This window comes from Vulpes vulpes, chromosome 11, assembly GCF_048418805.1.
Source record: "Vulpes vulpes isolate BD-2025 chromosome 11, VulVul3, whole genome shotgun sequence".
Lineage (NCBI taxonomy): Eukaryota > Metazoa > Chordata > Mammalia > Carnivora > Canidae > Vulpes > Vulpes vulpes.
In genome coordinates this window covers 54,778,992-54,799,061 of record NC_132790.1, presented here as the reverse complement: position 1 = coordinate 54,799,061, position 20,070 = coordinate 54,778,992, and the positions used below count along the sequence as shown (strand labels likewise).

General features: G+C 41.2%; 1 protein-coding gene and 1 non-coding gene across 12 annotated transcripts in view; both read left to right on the top strand.

The window, feature by feature from the left end:
* Positions 1-2,613: 2,613 nt before the first annotated feature.
* Positions 2,614-20,070, top strand: part of CNOT10 (CCR4-NOT transcription complex subunit 10) — a 72,613-nt gene continuing 55,156 nt past the window's right edge. For 5 of the 11 annotated variants that reach the window (XR_011995214.1, XM_072726352.1, XM_026016378.2 and 2 more), the window contains exons 1-3: positions 2,614-2,952; positions 17,719-17,813; positions 19,155-19,316. Coding sequence is in view for 7 of the 11 variants with exons in the window: in XM_072726352.1 (XP_072582453.1) it covers positions 2,931-2,952; positions 17,719-17,813; positions 19,155-19,316 (279 nt within the window). In the remaining 4 variants the exon portion in view is untranslated. Of the gene's footprint in view, positions 2,953-17,679; positions 17,814-19,154; positions 19,317-20,070 lie in introns of all 11 variants that reach the window. The other 6 variants (XR_011995213.1, XM_026016377.2, XM_072726351.1 and 3 more) reach the window with 4 other exon arrangements.
* Positions 10,761-10,869, top strand: LOC112933290 (U6 spliceosomal RNA). Its single transcript, XR_003237633.1, has one exon. It is a non-coding gene; the product is annotated as a U6 spliceosomal RNA (small nuclear RNA).

The following is a 20,070-nucleotide window of genomic DNA, read 5'->3' as shown; positions in this document are numbered from 1 at the left end:
TAGTATAACTGGAACTGAACTCAAGGTTGTGCTGTGCTTTGGGTGCATCAAACTAAATATCACCTAAAGAAGTTGTTGAAAGCAAAGAACTTTTTATTACTTGTTACATATAATGAGACAGCTCTCAAAACACAGGATGCTTTTTTTTTTTAATTTATATATTCATGAGAGACACAGAGAGGGAGAGGGAGGCAGAAACTCAAGCAGAGGGAGAAGCAGGCTCCATTCAGGGAGTCCGAGGTGGGACTCGATCCTGAGTCTCCAGGAACATGCCCTGGGCGGAAAGCAGCGCTAAACCACTGAGCCACCTGGGCTGCCCACATAGGATGCTTTTATTCATTGTATTAGCGGGCAGGGCAGGCAGCTCACATATACACTAAGCAACTTATACATATTACTTAGGCTCTGCTCTAACTGTGCTTGCCTAACATGTTAACATGCCAGCACATATAGGCATGTTCAAAAATGGCAGCAAACCCCAACTGTGGGAGGGGATCTTAGTATTATAATGGGCTAAACGCAACTTCAAGACGACTCAGGGGGAAAAAATAATAAATAAATAAATAAATAAATAAATAAATAAATAAATAAATAACAGGGCTCTTGGCTGGCTCAGTTGCTAGAGCATATGGTTCAACCCCCCATTTGAGTGTAGAGATTACTTAAAAATAAAATCTTCTGGGACATCTGTGTAGCTCAGTGGTTGAGTGTCTGCCTTTGGCTCAGGGCGTGATCCCGGATTCACGGGATCAAGTCCTGCATCAGGCTCCTTGCATGGAGCCTGCTTCTCCCCACTCTGCCTATGTTTCTGCGTCTCTCTGTCTCTCATGAATAGATGCAACGTTTAGAAAAAAAACTTTTTTTTTAATCTTCTTGGGGGCGCCAAGGTGGCTCAGTCAGTTAAGTGTCCAGTTCTTGATTTTGGCTCAGGTCATGATCCCAGGGTTGTGAGATTGAGCCCTGTGTCAGGCTCTGCACTGGCCATGGAGCTACCCTCTCCCTCTGCCCCTCCCACCCCCTCTCACTCTCTTAAAAAAAAAAAAAAAAAAATGATGATGATGATGAAATCCTTAAAAAAAAAAAAAAAAAAAAACCCAGACAACTCAGGAGGGCTTCTGCATAGATCCTCAGTTCCAGTGTGGCTCAAACTAGTTCAGGTAAGGGGCTATTAGGTAGAACACCTAGCTGGGTAGTCTTCTTGGCTGGAACTGCTGGTTCTGCAAAACAAACCCATTCCTTCTCTGCTTTTGTCCCTTCTGCCTTCTCCCTTCTACAGAGGCTCTCTGCCCTCTGATCTAAGTGACTCCCCTGCCGCCTCCTAGCTAACAGGGCAGGGATGTCCCGAGAAGGTAGACCCCACTGACTGAGGGCCGTGAAGTCTTGTTAGCAGGGTTGGTGCCACTTTGTCCCGTTCCACAGAGGTCTTTTTCATTTCAAGAGACTTGGAATCTTAAAAATACCTTTATTCTTTATGTTAATGATTTCATGAGGTATATTTGGAAATAGTATCTCTCGGGTAGTGCTGATTAACTTGGAACCATACAGCAGGCACTCCTACCCCTGGGGGCTGGGCCTCTGTGTTTGTGTTTGGTCCAGCTGAGGCTGGACACACCGTGACTGCTTCTGTTCTGAACTGACAAGATGGATGTCTGGATGCCAGCTTCATAACCATGAACGAAACAAATCAAATTAAATGAGCATTCTTCAAAAAACCTGACCAGTACTCCTTAAAACTGTCAAAATCACCAAGGACAAGAAAAAACTGAGAAACTATCACAGTCAAGATTAGCCTAAGAAGACATAGTGAGTGAATGTGACATAACGTCCTTGACAGGATGCCGGAACAGAAAAGGGGCCTTGGGGGAAACTGGTGAAATAAAAAAATACAGGGCGGTCCCGGTGGCGCAGGAGTTTGGCGCCGCCTGCAGCCTGGGGCGTGATCCTGGAGACCCGGGATCGAGTCCCGCGTCGGGGTCCCTGCATGGAGCCTGCTTCTCCCTCTGCCTGTGTCTCTGTCGGTCTCTCATGAATAAATAAATAAAATTTTAAAAAAATAAAAAATTTTTAAGATTTATTTATTCATGATAGACACAGAGAGAGAGAGGGGCAGAGACACAGGCAGAGGGAGAAGCAGGCTCCATGCACCGGGAGCCCGACGTGGGACTCGATCCCGGGTCTCCAGGATCGCGCCCTGGGCCAAAGGCAGGCGCCAAACCGCTGCGCCGCCCAGGGATCCCCTAAAGTAAAATGTTTTGTTTTTAAGCAGGAACTGCGTGTCTCTCATGAATAAATAAAACCTTTAAAAATATATTCAAAAATAAACAAACAGGAACTGCAACCGTGCCTTCTCAGAGTTGTGAGAAACGCGTGACAAGCGTACAGGCCAAGCGCAGGCCGCAGTACCGGGCGCACGGGGGCCAGGCGGCATCACCGTGATCCCACGTAAAATGCAGGAGGGAAACCCAGACACTGGGGAATTTTAAGCGGGGGGAGAGGTAACCGAGCGCAGAACCCCCGCCCCCCGCCCCCAGCGGGCACGTGAGCAGCGGGTCGGGCGCGTGCACGCCGCCTGCACGCACACGCCGTAGGGGGCGGGGCGCCCCGGGACGCAGCGTGGGGCGTGGCCGGGCTCCGTTCCCACACCCGCGGCGGCCCCCGGAAGTGGTGCGTCCAGGGATGCCACGGCCCGGAAGGCGCGCCTGGCGGGATCCGGTGGGCCGCCCCGGCCGGGGTCGCCGCCTCTTGTTGCTAGACGACGCGAACTAGCCTTCGTCACTTCCTCAGCGCGCCGCCTGCCCGCTCCTCGGCCGGACCCCGGGGGTCCGGAGCCGGGGTGCACTGGTTTTCCGAAGCCCGGGCCCGGAGCCGGCTGGGCGGCTGGACCCGAGGCCACGCCACCTGCGGGGAAGAACCTGAACTGGGGTAGGAAGATGGCTGCAGACAAGCCCGCAGGTGAGGCGCCCGCGGCCGGGCGCTGATGCGGGTGGGACCCCGGGGTGGGTTGGCCCTGGCGCGGAGTCGGCGGGGACCCCGGGGCGACTGTCGTTTGGACGTGCAGCCGTCCCACGTGTGAGCCTTTCAGCCCAGATCCGAGAGGTTTTTACTTAAGTGCAGTATGAAGCCGCTAGCGATCGCCTTTGCCCCCGTCTGCAGAATATCTGATTTAAGTTCACCAGCCACTTCACAGGCTCTTCGGGGTTCCAGGGGGGAAGCGGAACGTGGAAAGTTCGCCGTGGGGCCCGAGCGCGCAGCTGCCTCGTGTCCCCTGGCTCAGGATGGGACTCGCCCGCGCTCCTTGGCCGCACAGGACCCTGCCTGTGGTCAGCGACGGACTGTGAAGGTAGCTTTGAGAAGACGACCTAACTGCGCCAGTAGACCTAAGATTGGAGTGTCTCTCGTCGTTGTGTGCTCTCTAATACCTTGCGTTGACAACCCATTCTCTCCTAGTTCCTCACGGTTAATTAATTTAATCTCGATTATTTTCTTTACGGATTACTTACTGGCCCATTCCTAGAATCTTCTCCATTACGTTATGTACAGTTCTTTCCTGCCTGCCTCTGGGACGGTCCGCCTACGGTGTCCTGTAAAGAAATTAATGTTCTCGGTGGCATAAGTTATGTTGGGGGAACTTAACTGGCAGATCTTACAAGCGGTCAACACTTGAGACTTTTTACAGTAAAATTTTAAAGAAAGAAAGGAGAGTCTCAATAATACTCGAGAACTGACAGATGGACTTGATTTGAAGTGAAAGTGAGCTAGTCCTAAGATAGGTGCAGATGAATGAAATTGTTGAAAGATCTCATCGGTAATCCGAGAAGAAAAACAATAGAGGAAAGGTTTACAAAGCGATGATGATGGAGTATGCTGTAGAATTTTAGGTAGGCTGGTCACAGAAAGCCTCTGCTGAGGTGCTGCTATCTGAGCAGATACCGCATGAAGTGAAGGAGTGAGCCATATGGAATGGGGTGGAATGGATAAGGAGAATGTTCCAGGTAGGAGGAAATAAGCATGATTTGTCCAAGGCTGGATCAAGGGACCCACATCTTCCTAACTGAAGGCAGTGTCTCTGTTTCCCCAGGTTTACTTAACCATATCATTGCACTTGCCTGGAATAACCTTTTTAGGCCGAAAGCCCTTCTAGTTTTCAAGTCCTACCTGTCAAAGAGCATTCTTCTACCTGTTGATTCACTCAGAGATTGAGTACCAGGCACTGCCTTGGATGTTGAAGAATTGGATATGACACACTCCCTGCCTTTGAGGACCAGCTGCTCAGTCTGAGAGAGACAGACCTATCATAGTGGCACATCCGTTGGTAGTACATATGTAATATTGCCATGTAACATAGCTATCTAATACGTATAGTGGAGGAATAAGGTCCAGAGTTATTTGGGGCTGTGTCTTTGGTTGAAGTTTATTGGCCATATTGTAGGAAACTTCTTAACTAGGTAATGTTAAATTTGTGTTAAGTAGATGACTGTTTAATGTGGCTCCCTTGAATCTCTCCTGTCCATCCCCATTTCACCTGCTGTGATTCTAGCCTTTATCTCTTAATGTGGTCTGTTTCGCATTAAGCAGCTTTCTGACTGCTGTTTGGTTCTCTTCCTATCCAGCCCATTTTTTTTTCACTGCTGTCTTTTTATTTCTAAAACACTAATTGGAACATATCATTCCCGTGCCTATAAACTTCCTAAGATTGTACCATCTTGTGTGCCTCAAACCCTCACTCCTAAATGCTATTTGTGAAACTTCTTGGTCTGTTTCCGGCTGATGTTTCTATATCGACACACCTAGCTCTTCACACCAGAAATGACTCTCTTCAAAAGCATTGTGTACTTTTGAGCTGCTGAGTAGTAATGCCCTCCTTTCTCTTCTCTATCTGGTAAACACTCTCCTCGAAGTCTGTTTATATGCTGCTTCATCTCTGAGCTCCTGGGCTCAGTTCCCTGTCCTGGAGGGTATTGTGTGCTTATTCTTAATTAGGTAAGAAAGTAAGTGATCACCGTGTGGGAGGGGTAGATTTAAGTGCAACAAGACTGGAAGCCCAGAGAAGAGCTAAAGCCAGCTCATGTTGTGCTATTAATTTATTCAGTAAATATTTACCCGTGGCCTGCTTTGCCAGGCACTAACAATCTCTTTAGTCATGAATCTTATGGTATGAAACACAGATTAACATGTAAACGGGGTACCTGGATGGCTCAGGTCGTGATCCCAGGGTCTTGGGATTGAGTCCTGCATCAGGCTTCCTGCAGGGAGCCTGCTTCTCCCTCTGCCTATGTCTCTGCCTCTCTCTGTCTCTCATGAATAAATAAATAAAATCTCTGAAACAAACAAACAAACAAACAAACAGGGACGCTTATGATCAAGACCTGAGCTGAAATCAAGAGTCAGACATTTGGGGCACCTGGGTGGCTCAGTTGGTTAAGTGGTTTCTTGATTTCCGCTCAGGTCATGATTTCAGGGTCGCGAGATCAGGCCCCTGTGGGGCTCTATGCTCAGCAGGGCGTCTCCTTGAGATTCTCCCTTTGTCCCGCTCTCCTACACACACACACACACACTCTCTCTCTCTCTCTCTCTCTCTCTCTCTCTCTCTCTCTCATAAATATATAAATGAGTGAGATGCTTAACCAGCTGAGCCAGCCAGGTGCCCCTTGGTTAAATTTTAAGACCCTTTAAGCCTCAGCTTTCCTCTGTGTAGAACGAGAATGATAACAGTATCTATGTCTCAGCATTAGTAAAGGATTAAAATGACATAATGTCAGGCCCTAATTTTTTTTAAATGTAGGATAATATTAACTTTGACGTAAGTGGTAGGATGGTGAGGAGAGGCAGATACGAGAAATGTTTAAGGAATGAAACTGGCAGAATTTGTGACTGATTGGGTGTAGTAGGTGAGCAGAAAAACTTGTTCCTTAGGAAAGGTTCTTAGTTGAACCTCAGTTTCTTCATTTGTAAAATGGGCATCCTAACAGTTTTCTAACTTTTTTTTTTTTTTTTTTTTTGTAAGTAACCTCTACACCTGATGTGGGGCTCAAACTTAACAACCCCGAGACCAAGAGTTGTACGCACTACCATCTGGGCCAGCCTAATTTACTAATAGCTTTTTTTTTTTAAGCTTTATTTTCAAGGGGATCCCTGGGTGGCTCAGTGGTTTAGTGCCTGCCTTCGACTCAGAGCCTGATCCTGGAGTCCCAGGATCCAGTCCCACGTCAGGCTCCCTGCATGGAGCCTGCTTCTCCCTCTGCCCGTGTCTCTGCCTCTCTCTGATGAATAAATAAATAAAACCTTAAAAAAAAGTTTTATTTTCAAGATTTTATTTATTTGTTTAAGAGAAAGAGGGAGAAAGAATCTGAAGCAGACTCTGCATGGAGCATGACATGGGGCTCAATCCTACAACTGCAAGATCATGACCTGAGCTGAAACTGAGAGTTGGATGTTCAACCAGCTGGGCCACTTAGGTGCCCCCAGTAGCATCTTAATTTATTTACCTCATAGAGTTGTAGCTTGGGTGTATCAACTGAGGTAAAGTGTATGTTTTAGCTCATCTCCTCTGAGAAGCAGAGCCCAGGTAAAGTGCTTTTTATTTGAAAGGTACAAAGGCACAGTAGAAGTGAGAGAGAGAAGAAAGGAAGGTGTAGTATATTACATACCTGGCTCCTGTTTCACCTTGAGCCAAGAGGCAGAGCAGGTCACTTGCATAAGCGATTTTTCTGAAAGGGTTTCAAGGAGAAACTACTTCAGAATAGTCCATATGAGAGAGAAAAAAGGGATAATTTATCTGTCCAGTTTCCTCCCATTCCCTGTTTCCAATTGGTAAAGACTCCATGAGTAACAAAGTAACCTGTGTTTCTGGATTGTGTGGCTTCTCAGTGACTGATCTACCAGCAGTTCTCACACCCTGATTTGTATTTCAATCAAATTGTAGAGGAGGGGTTGATGGGAGACCAACCAAAGACAAGGATCAAAGGGGCAGTGGGAGATTTACAAGGTCTGTGTCCCTATATAACTATAAAAGTAACGTGAAACTTTCATTTTTGACCAAGGAAATACCAACAGTGTTTTAGGATGATTTATTTGACTATTTTTCATGGACAAGGTACTCAAGTCAGGCATTGCTGGTCACATATTTCTCTAAGCTTTGTAGTAATCAGCTGGTATATGTAGGATTTTGATAAGTCAGAGACACTTGTCCAAGTGATAGAAAACCACATGTGAGATTTGTGAACTTCAGCTGTATGGTGACTTCGGCAAACCTGAATTATTTTTCTTTGAACTGGCATCCTTTATTTTTTTTTTTTTAATTCTATTTTATTCATTCGTGAGAGAGAGAGGCAGAGACATAGGCAGAGGGAGAAGTAAGCTCCCTATGGGGAGCTTGAGTGGGACTCAATCCCAGGACTCCAGGATCATGACCTGAGCCAAAGGCAGTTGCTCAGCCACTGAGCCACCCAGGTGCACTGGCATGCTGCTTTTTTTTTTTTTTTTTTTAAACTTACCTTCACAAAGGCATCAAGGTCACTACTTTGTGACCTTACTGGTAGGTTTTCTTAGGCCTTAACATTCCTTATTCCTTTGGGGGAAAAATGTCTTTCTTGAACATCATTGGAGCTGTATTTTGAAAAGTGTACTTTGTGTGGAAGACCCTCCTCCAATCAGATTTCAGTTGTTAACATTCTGTATTGGAATGTGTCTGTGCTTTCAGTTAACTGACTTCTTTCAGTTTTGGAAAAGCAGCGTATTTCTTTTCTACTTAGTTCAAACCTAAAGGAAATTGTTTGGTTCAAAATGAAGCCTATTGGTTTAAAGGGTGTCAAGGTTTGTGTGCCTAAGAGCTCTGTATGCCTGGAAGGTCAACCATGTTCATTAAGCCAGAGTAGAAGGAAAGTCAAGCTAATGGATGAACGGCCATACACTCTTACAATTGGCAATGGAGACTACTTTTGGACAAATAAAGACACATTGTGGAATTATGTGCAGGCTCTTTCTGGTAAGAACTCAGAAGTTACAAATAATGTTTTAGAAACTGATTATGAAAATAACACTTATCCCTTACAGAAAACTCGAAAAGTACAGAAAGATAACAAGGAAAATAGTAATCCCATGGGAGTGCTTTTGTTTTAAAGTTTTACTTTGAAGTAAAAAATGCAGATAAAATAATGGTTGATTAACTTGTAAAAGGCTAATTCTTGAGCTCAGTTCTCTGAAATGTCTAGAAATGGGAATTTCAGAGTCTCTTGTAAGCCTTAGAGTCTGGTTTATTTATTTATCTTAAAGTTGGCTTCTCTCTTTCCCAGGAAGATTGTAGGGGACTTTTACAATTCCTGGAGGATAATGATGGAAAGTAGAAGCTTAAACTCTTCAGTGCATTGATGAATTATTGCGTTATTTCCCGTTGCTTTGAAGTATTTATAAATCACTCTTCGGCAGTTGGGCCCAGAAGTCCTATTAAAGACTGTAACCTAGAGAGGGTATATTTTAGAAGAAGGTATGGAGGTAGCTTGATGGCAAACTAAGAAATTTTGGCATTTGTTTTAAATTTAGTGTATGTACTTCCTTATGAGGAAAGATAAATGTAGTAAACATTTTGGGTTTCCTAAAAATTTTTAAAGTGTGTTCATTGTTAAAATTGTATGACAGTTGTACATGCGTTTGAGGGTTATGCTTCACTCTGAACACACTCTTCACTTTCTGGTCCCAAAATCCTATGTCCCATTTTTACACATTTACAGGTAATTGGCTCTGGGGCACCTGGCTGGCTCAGTGAGTAGAGCATGCAACTCTTGCTCTCAGGGTCGTGAATTCAAGCTCCACGTTAAGTAGAGATTACTTGAAAAATAAAATCTGGGGCACCCCGGTGTCTCAGTCTATTAAACATCCAGCTGTTAGTTTTGGTTCAGGTCATAATCTCAGAGTTATGGGATCAAGCCCCACATAGGACTTCACACTCAGGGCAGGGTCTGGTTGTCTCTCTCCCTCTGTTCTTCCCCTGCTCACATGCTCACTCTCGCTCTCTCTCTCCCTCTCCCTCTCTCTCAAATAACATCTTTTAAAAGAAAATAGAATTTAAAATAATTAAATAGGGATGCCTGGGTGGCTCAGCGGTTGGGCACCTGCCTTCAGCTCAGGGTGTTATCCTGGAGTCCCAGAATCAAGTCCCCCATCAGGCTCCTTGCATGGAGCCTGCTTCTCCCTTTGCCTCTCTCTGTGTGTCTCTCATGAATAAATAAATAAAATCTTTTTTAAAATAAATAAGTAAAAATTAAAAAAAAACAGTTTTACTATTAAAAAATAAAATAATATAAAAAAATAAAAAATAAAATAATAAAGATTTTATTTTTAAGTAATTTCTATACCCAATGTGAGGCTTGAACTCACAACCTCAAGACCAAGAAGCACACACTCTACCAACTGAGCCAGCCAGGTACCCCCAAAATAAAATCTTAAAATAATAATAAATAAATAAAAGTAATTGGTCCTTACTCTTATTATACACCTGAAAGTTTTGCAGAATAGATGTGTCGTGTTTAAATAGGTTAATGATAACTCATCACTGGGCTTTTTAAAAATTTTTATTTATTTTTTAAAATAAATTATGTATGTATGTATGTCACCTGGCTTTCTAAAGAAAAGGCTGTTTGAGTGTCCTTTAAAAAAAATTTTTTTTTCATGTTTTAAGTAATCTCTATACCCAACGAGGGGCTTGAACCTACAACCCCAAGATGAAGAGTTGCATGTTCCACTGCCTGGGCCAGCCAGATGCCCCTAACAGTGTCCTTTTAAACTTCCTCTAATAAACTTAGTTTTCCTCCTCCCTATTAGGACTCAATTCTTATTTATCTGTATACTGAAGTGGAAATGAAATACTAATTTATCTGCTAACTTTTTTCATTTATTTTATGTTTTTAAAGTATTATATATTTAAGTAATCTCTGCACCCAGTGTGGGGCTCAAATTCATGACCCTGAGATCAAGAGTCGCATGGTCTTCTGACTGAGCCAGCCAGGCACTCCTTATCTACTAACTTTAATACCAAAATACCATTTTTTTGTAGAGCAGATTTAAGTCTTTGATAAGTTCACTTAAGCACAAGTTATATTTTGTTCTTGGTGTTAAGTGGTTTCTCAAAAGAACATGTAGTCTACCAGGGATTTCACAGTAATCTAAGAGCTATTCCATAATCAAGTCATACTAAGTCTAATTTCATTGTTAAGTTGTATATTTTTTCTTACTTTCTTTTTAGACTTTTATTTTTATTTTATTTAAAGATTTTATTCATTCATGAGAGACAGGCAGAGACATAGGCCGAAGGAGAAGCAGGCTCCCCACGGGGAGCCCAATGCAGGACTCGATCCCAGGACCCCGGGATCACACCCTGAGCCAAAGGCAGATGCTCAATCGCTGAGCCACCCAGGAGTCCCAAGTTGTATGTTTAAAGTGCAGAAATAAGTATATATTTTTTAAGAAACTGTAAGAATCGTTAGTTGTTCTGTCAAAAGGAAAGGGGAAGGGAGCTAATATGTATTTCCTATCTCCAGGCAGAGAGTTAGGTGGCCAAGGGGAGACCAGACCAAAGATGTGACTGATTCCAAGGCTTGTACTGCTTTCATGGCACCGTGTTTCCCTCTTGAGAGAGGGAAGTTGGAAGTCTTTACTGACTGCCATGTGCCAATCCAGGACTCCCAGAGTCAGCTCTGTGGAGGACTGGTTCTTTGAAATGCTCCTGGACTATAGATTTCTAGATAGTTATCAAAAATGTTCACGTCATGCTTGTTTCAGCAGCACATGTATTAACACTGGAATGATACAGAGAAGATTAGCACAATTCCTGTGTGAGGATGATATATGCAAATTCATGAAGTGTTCCATAATTTTATATATATTTGGAATGTTAACAACAACAACAAAAGCCCACATCATGAATGTAAATAGAGCTTAATGACTCCTCACAGGGGCCGCCTGGGTGGCTCAGCAATTGAGCGTCTGCCTTCAGCTCACATCCTGATCCGGGAATCTGGGATCGAGTCCCACATCAGGCTCCTTGTAGGGAGCCTGCTTCTCCCTCTGTCTCTGCCTCTATCTCTCTCATGAATAAACAAATAAAATCTTTAAAAAAAAAAAAAAAAAGACTCCTCACAGACCCAGAAGCAGTCACTAGGCTCCTGAAGGATCGATTTGAAGATTAAATGAGTTAACCTATTTGAAGTGCTTACATGCGTAACACAGAGTGAGTGCTCAATAAATGTTAGCTGCTATTGTTACAGTTAGGCAGAAATTGCAGGTTAGTGTAAGATGGAGAAACAGATAGTTTCTCAAGCTAGAACCTGGCATAGTAGGGGCTAGAAAGAATGATGGATGTTTAAAATTAAAAGCTGCAAGCAGTTTACATTTGGAGCCCTGTTTCCTCAGGACTTCCCATGCCTGACTTCTGATTTAGGTTCAAACTCACCTCCCATTCCCACTCCTCTTTCACACACCCTTGTTATTGTCATAGCATTATTCACATCTGGAATTGTATATTTGCATCCTATCTCCCCAAGGAGTCTTTGAGTTTCACAAGTGCTGGAATCTTGTCTGTGTGGTTCATGTTTACATCCCTAGCACTTAGAACAGTGCTTGACCCATAGTGGTCTCTGAGTTATTTATTAATTGAATGCATGGCTTGGATTTATTATGTACAAGCCAAGCTATCATAGTTAAAACAAAACAAAACAATTCCTGGCAAATGTTGTGTGTTTCTGCATGGCCAGAGTTAAGGAGTGAACAATGTCTTCTGAGACACTTGGGGTGGTGGTAATGGTAGTGGTTGTAGGAATTATTGAATAGTAAATTTGGAGGATGAGATTATCTGCCTTTTCCCCCCATGTGGAAATTCGTCTTCCATTGATACTTTAGTTGAATATAAGTGTTGTTTTGTGAACAAACATAGCTGTTTCTCTAAACTTGTTTGAGGTTACTGAATTTCTGAGTTGGAGGGCACTCTGGAAGTCACCTAATAGAGCTGCTCATTTTAGTAAACAGGGAAACTGACGTTTGCCCCAGTTCCACTTCTACATAATCCTTTTAATTTCAGAGGCGGCTCTAGAGTTTTTGCCATCTTATTTCAATTCCAGGTATTGTCTCCATCTCACTGTGCTACCTGGTCCCATCTGTATGTTGAAAATAATAAATTCTGTACTATTATGCTACATATGGGGACTTAATCTGCCAGATACATTTCAGTCACTTCACATATATTCTTAATAAAGCCTCCCAATAACTCTAAAAAATGTATTCTTATTCCCATTTTGCACCTGTCTTTGAGCTTTGGAGGTCTTTGGATTCCAAGCAGAAGTAACAATTCTATCTGGAAAAAAAAAAAGTCCCTGTTATAAATAAGAAATTCAAATATCACAAGACTTTGATAGTCTAAAGACTTCTTTATTCTGAGTCATAAATAGTGGCATCACCCTCGCATGCCTATGTTTGCAGCCCATTGCATCATACTTTGCAGTGGTCATATTTCTTTTTATTGGTATTCCATTATTGATGGATGCATGGAGCTTTTGTTGGTAAGTAAAACTAAAAAAGCCCGGAATATTCTTTGGGAGATATTGAAACATAAAAGTCACCTTTTTAAAATGAAAGGCAGATTTTTAAACCAACTTAAAGTATTAATATTAAAAATGACTAATATTTTTAAAAAGACTAATATTCATATCACCTACATAATATTCTTGCCATAAATGTTAGACTTTATGCATGAAGAAACAGATAAACCCAGAATATGAAACATTTTTTTAAGATTTATTTTATTTATTCGAGAGAGAGAGAGAGAGAGAGAGATTGGCAGAGACACAGGCAGAGGAAGAAGTAGGCTCCACGCAGGGAGTCCAACATGGGACTCGATCCCGGGTCTCCAGGATCAGGCCCTGGGCTGAAGGTGGCACCAAACCACTGAGCCACCTGGGCTGCCCTAGAATATGAAACATTCTATGAGGTAACTAGCTTAGACTTTTTAAAACAGTTAGAGGGGTGTCTGGGTGGCTCAGTGGATTAAGCATCTCCCTTCTAAGCATCTCCCTTGGTCTAGGGTCATGATCCCAGGGTCCTGGAATCAGGGCCTGCATTGAGCTGGCTGCTTGCTCAGTGGGGACCCTGCTTCTCCTCTTCCCCTCTCCCCTCTCCCCTCCCCGCCTCCCACTTTCCCTGCTGGTGCTCTCTCTCTTGCTGTCAAATAAAATCTAAAAAAATTTAAAAACCCAAGAACAAAATAAATAAAACCGTTAGTGACTTGATAAGCAAAAAAAGATGGTGTTCTAGACTAAAATAAATGAAAGCTATTTAAGGAAATTTGTAAGCCTTGATTGGTCCCTGGATTGGGAAGGAAAAATAAAGTTAAAAGACATGTCTTAGAACCATCAGGGAAATTTGAATGGAAATTAGTGGACAATTTGTTAGATGATACTATTGAATTATTATTACCTTTCTTAGTCTGATTTTATTTTGGTTATGTAGGAGAATATCTTTAAATAATAGGAGAGGCATGTTGAAGTAGGGGAGTTAAATGTCATATTACTTTCAAATGATTCAGTGAAAGAAATAAGTAATGAGCAATGTGGCAAAATGTTAAAAATTATGAATCTTCATTTACATAACGCTCTTGAAATGACTGTTTAAACGGAGAGCGACAAATCAGTGGTTGCTAGGGGTAGAGAGGCAGAGAGGAAGTGAGTGTGGCTATGAAGTATAAAAGAAAGGATACTGGGACACCTGGGTGGCTCAGTAGTTAAGCATCTGCCTTCAGCTCAGGACGTGATCCCAGAGTTCAGGATCGAGTCCTACATTGGGCTCCTGCATGGAGCATGCTTCTCCTGCCTATGTCTTTGTGTCTCTCATGAATAAATTTTTAAAAATCTTTTTAAAAAATTAAAAGGAAGGATACTTCTGTTGATGGAAATTTGTGTTTCTTGGCCATATCGTTGTTAGAATCCTGGTTGTGATACCATACTATGGTTTTGGAGGACGTTACTATTGGGGGAAACTGGGTAAAGGATACAAAGAATCTCTCAACATTATTTTTTTCCCTAATTTTTTTTTGAAGACTTTTATTGATTTTAGAGAGAAAGAGAATGCACATTCAAGTGCAGGGGGAGGAGCAAAGGGAAAGAAGCCAATATCCCACTTAGTGTGGAGCCATCTGGCATGGGGCTCAGTCTCATGACCCCTGAGATCATGATCTGAGCTGAAATCAAGAATGGAATGCTCAACCGACTGAACCACCCAGGTGCCCCTCAAAATTATTTCTTACAGCTGCATGTGAATTGACAGTTATCTTAAAAAGCTTAACATAAAAAAACAATCTAGGTGAAGACAATATGGGTATTCATTGTATATTCTTTTTTTTTTTTTAAGATTTATTTTATTTGAGAGAGAGAGCATGAGCAGGAGGGGCAGAGGGAGAGAGAGAGAATTTTAAGCAGACTCTGGGGAGCCTGATGTGGGGCTCAATATCATGACCCTAGATCACAATCTGAGCCAAAACCCAGAGTTGGACATTCAGCTGACTGACTACACCAGCAGGCACCCTTGGGTGTTCATTGCATATTCTTTCAGCTTTTCTGTACATATGATAATTTTCTAAATTGAAAATTGGGGGAGGGGTTGGAGAACAAAAGGATCCAAAAAATTAATAGAGAAATTGATTGGTGGTTTATTTTTTTTTAAGATTTTATTTATTAATCATGTGAGAGACAGAGAGAGAGAGGCAGAGACACAGACAAAGGGAAAAGCAGGCTCCATGCAGGTAGCCCAATGTGGGGATCGATCCCAGGACTCCAGGATCACGCCCTGGGCCAAAGGCAAGAGCTAAACCACTGAGCCACCCAGGGACCCCTGATTGGTGGTTTTTTTAAATCAAAAGAAGGTTTTCTAAGTGGGAAATACTTATAAATTGTAGAGGATAGTTTCTAAAGACTGATATTTTTTTTAAGATTTTATTTATTTATTCATGAGAGACACACAGAGAGAGAGGCAGAGACATACTGAGAGAAGCAGGGTCTGTGCAGGGAGCCCGATGTGGGACTCGGTCCCGGGACTCCAGGATCACACCCTGGGCCAAAGGCAGGAGCTCAACTGCTGAGCCACCCAGGTGTCCCTTTTTAAAGATTTTATTTATTTATTCATAAGAGACACAGAGAGAGAGAATAGGCAGAGGGACAAGCAGGCTCCCTGCAGGTAGCCCGATCTGAGACTGGATCCCAGGACCCCAGGATCACGACCTGAGCTGAAGGCAGATGCTCAACCACTGAGCCACCCAGGTGCCCCTAAAGACTGATCTAGAGTAAGTACAATTTATATTTTGAGTTCAGTATCTCAGGGAAAAGCAAGAAATAACATGATTAATTTGAGATTAAATGAAGTTAAAATAATCTATAGCATTATAGCTGTCTATACCTTCTCAAGGTGCTGTCACTTTCCTCCCCACCCTGCTATTCCCATTCCCAAAGTCTTAATTATTATTATTACTGCATTGAATAAATGTGAAAAGGGTGAAAGATTTTATAGGATTTAAAATTTTTTATGGTCTTTGATGCACTAGATGCTGCTTTCTTATTGGCTTTGTAGATGTGGTTACCTGGAAGTAATTATTCTTACTAACTTTTATAATTCACTTTTTCTCCTTTCCTTTAAAAAAAGAATTAAAAACTCAGGTATGTTTCTTACTGTAGAATGGGAACTATGTTTTAAGGCTACTGCTATGTAATTTTACAGAGCAAACTTCAAAGTTTGTGAAAACTAGATAAGTGTTGTGTTGTCTCTAGAAAGTGATTTCGTGGTTTAGGTTCTTGTCACTTACCTGACATTGAGACCCCAAATCCCAAGGAAAAGAAAGATTTCTGTCAGCTCATCTCCCAATAAATTATCTACCACAGTATGTAAAGAAGGCTTAGTTAAGAAAGAGAAACCAGAAGAAATGAGATCATTTGACTGAATTGTGCTCCCAGATGTTGGGATCGATGATGTTTCTTCTTTTGTGAAAGAGAAAGGTTTCTTTTTTAAAATTTATTTATTCATTTAGAGAAAGGGAGGGAATCTCCCGCAGACTCCCCGCTAAGCATGGAGCTGGATGAGGGGCTTGATCCCACAACTTGGAGATCATAACCTGAGCTGAAATCCAAGAGTCAGATGTTCAACCAAGCCATTCAGATGCCCCAGAAAACTTTTTTTTTTTTTTTTTTTTTTGAAGCATTTGTCAGAACGGTTAAAAGTATTGTACAGGGCAGCCCGGGTGGCTGAGCGGTTTAGTGCCGACTTCAGCCCAGGGCATGATCCTCGAGTCCCGGGATTGAGTCCCGCGTCGGGCTCCCTGCATGGACCCTGCTTCTCCCTCTGCCGGGTCTCTGCCTCTCTCTCTCTCTGTGTCTCTCATGAATAAATAAATAAAATCTTTTAAAAAATAAATAAAAGTATTATACCCACGTAGTTTTAGACTTGATTTAGCAGAGATTTTTATGTTTATTTTGGAATTTGGTATTATTACTAGTAATAATACCTAGTAATACTAGGTATTACTAACTAATACGTAGTAATACTAGGTATTACCTAGTAATACCAAATTCTAGGGCAGGAATCATTAATCTTAGAATGCATATAGAGGGACGCCTGGGTGGCCCAGCGGTTTAGCGCTGCCTTCAGCCTGGGGTGTGATCCTGGAGACCCGGGATCGAGTCCCATGTCAGGCTCCCTGCATGGAGCCTGCTTCTCCGTCTGTCTGTGTCTCTGCCTCTCTCTCTCTGGGTCTCTCATAAATAAATAAAATATTTTAAAAAATTTTTTAAAGTAAATAAATGTCCTTCCTTAACACGATTAAGTATCCATATACATTCTTTTTTTTTAAGATTTTATTTATTTATTCATGGGAAGTGAAGAGAGGCAGAGACAATAGGCAGAAGGAGAATTAGGCTCCCTCTGGGGAACTAGATGCAGAACTCGATTCCAGGACCCCGAAATCACAACCTGAGTTGAAGGCAGATGCTCAACCACTGAACCACCCAGGTGTCCCTTCAGGAAGCTTTTTAAACGTGTTAACCTTGGCTTTTGGATTTCTAAGCCTATGAAAGTATTCTTGGCCTAGAAATTAACTAGGAGTTCTTGTGTAGTTTTCTAATTGTTTAATGTTACTAGATTATAAACTGGATCATAAACTTTTTTAAAGTATTGTATATACACTTATAATCTCCTTTTGTCTCCAAAGCCTGGCATAGTTTCTTGAATATGTAGGACATTAGTATATTGCTGGGGAGCAGATCTAATATTTTTAAGCGAACACAACAGTCTGAGCCCAGATGTCCTAATGGACTGAGTTGTAATCTTTACATAAATGTAAATCTTTACATAAATGTGGGTGTTCATTGTGCCTGACCATAGCTAAGAGAAACATTTTTTTTTTTTTACGTTTTTGAAGGAGTGGCTTCTAACTCACGTGTAACACTAATATACCATTATTTGAGAGAACCCTAACTGTGGCAACTTCATCAGGAAGAAGACAAGAAGAAAACTAGGGGACGTTCGCTGTATAACTTACTTTTTCTTTATAACTTACTTTTTCTTTTTTCTTTCTTCTTTCTTTCTTTCTTTCTTTCTTTCTTTCTCTCTCTCTTCTTTTCTTTTCTTTTCTTTTCTTTTCTTTTTTTTTTCTTTTAGCTTTATTTCTAAACAACTGTAAAACTTGTGTGCTTGCAGACCAGGGAGCAGAGAAACATGAAGGGACAAGTCAGTCCTCTGGGATCACTGATCAAGAGAAAGAGTTGTCTACCAGTGCTTTCCAAGCTTTTACAGTAAGCAGTAGTTTCTTCTTTCCATCTGCTCCATATTTAGGATCTGTCGAATATGAATCTTTTCACAATTAATTCTTAAATTTATAATTTTTATTCTGTAATAATTCAAGAATTTAGTTTAGATAGTAGGTTTAGTTTTAACATTTAAAAAATTAGAGTTTAAATATGGTAAAAGGAATGGGAGTAATTTGAGCCATTACCAAGTTTTTGTGTTTTCATAAACATGTTTTAACTCTTACAGTGTTGTTTTTAAGTCTTAAAAACTTAGACTTGTAAATATGTGGGTCAGTCTTTTCAGTTCACTGTTGTGTTCAATTTTTTATCTTGACTATGCTTTAAAATGAAACCCCAAAGATTTCTTGTCAAAACTACCTTTTCTGACATTAAATGATATGGAAAAAAAAACCTTACTTGATTATCAGGTTAGGTACATGTAAGCAGAAGAATTTGATACTTGGGTATTCAAAGTGTATTTACTGGAAATTAAAATTTTGAATAATTAATCACATTACCTTTCTTCACTAGTCTCAGCTTTTATACCTTACTAGCATTATATACCTATATACATACGTATGTGTGTATATAAATCATGTTGTTTATACATATATAGGTATATATCTGTGTCTGTGTATGTGTTGTTGTTGTTTTTTTTTTTAATTTTATTTATTTATTCATGAGAGATACGCAGAAAGAGAAAGGCAGAGACATAGGCAGAGGGACAAGCAGGCTCCATGCAGGAAGCTCAATGTGGGACCCAGTCCCGGGACTCCAGGATTATGCCTTGAGCCAAAGGCAGACACTCAACCACTGAGCCACCCAGGCGTCCTTGTCTAAGTGTCTTACACAAATATTGATAGTAGAGTTTAAGTCTTAGGATATAAATATCTACAATTTTTTTCTAGCTTTATTAAGATGAGATTGACATATCTCAATTGCTTAATTGATAAGAATATTACTTCATCTAGTGACTTCAATTAGTATATTTAGGAGAGCTGTAAATCTTTTGTTTTACTTTTGTTGTAGGTCTTTTGAAAGGGTTTTTCAAATGAAGAGTGAAATATATTTGGAAATGAATATATGGTTTTAAAGCTGATATGTGGGATCCCTAGGTGGCGCAGCGGTTTGGTGCCTGTCTTTGGCCCAGGGCGTGATCCTGGAGACCCGGGATCGAATCCCACATCGGGCTCCCGGTGCATGGAGCCTGCTTCTCCCTCTGCCTGTGTCTCTGCCTCTCTCTCTCTCTCTCTGTGTGTGTGTGTGACTACCATAAATAAATAAAAATTAAAAAAAAATAAAATAAAAATAAAGCTGATATGTAATTTTATCTGTTTTTTGTTTTAGGCTGGAAGTTACGATGCCTGTCTACAGCACCTTGCCTGCCTACAAGATGTAAACAAAGATGATTATAAAATAATTTTGAATACAGCAGTGGCTGAGTTTTTTAAAAATAACCAAACAACAACAGATAGTTTGAGACAAACACTTAACCAGCTGAAGAATCAGGTGATATACAAATGAATTTAGCTGTAAAAATACGGTGGTATTTTCTCAATTTTGCAATAGAAATACTTAAGGAAAATTAATGTGACATGTCTGATATTGATAGCACAGTTTCTAATGTATCTAAAGCACCTCCTGGCATTAGTTTTATTTGTATGAAATTATTATTCCAGGAAATAAGAGGTATGTTGTATAACTTTAATTTCTATTGGTTTTGGGGGGGGTTTTTTAGATTTTATTTATTTGACAAAGCACAAGCAGAGGGAGTGGCAAACTAAACCAAACTTTTATTTTCTGGCCGAGGTATACCTTTTCAGTTTTTTAAATCTCTGACAGGAAAAACAGAGATCATTTCAGAATTTTTCCAGTAGTTGGTTTATTAGAATTAAATGCCTCTCTTAAAGTAATTTAAATTCTTGGCCTGACATTATGAATAATCTATACAGAAAATCCTTAAAATTAGCTTGAGGTAAAATTAGCAGAGGGTGAAACAGGGTCCCCTTGGAGCAGAGAGCCTGATGTGGGACTCAACCCCAGGATCCTGGATCATGACCTAAGCCGAAGGCAGACACTTAACCGATTGAGTCACCTAGGCACCCCTTCTATTATATTTTTAACTTGAACGGAATAGACTAATACACCAAATTTCAGTGAGCTTTGGAGTTTTGAGAAAAATTATATTAAAGTGGAAATAAATGAAAAGGCTTATTAGCTGCCGAGATTATCTTTTTTTTTTTTATAACTCTAAAAGACCTGA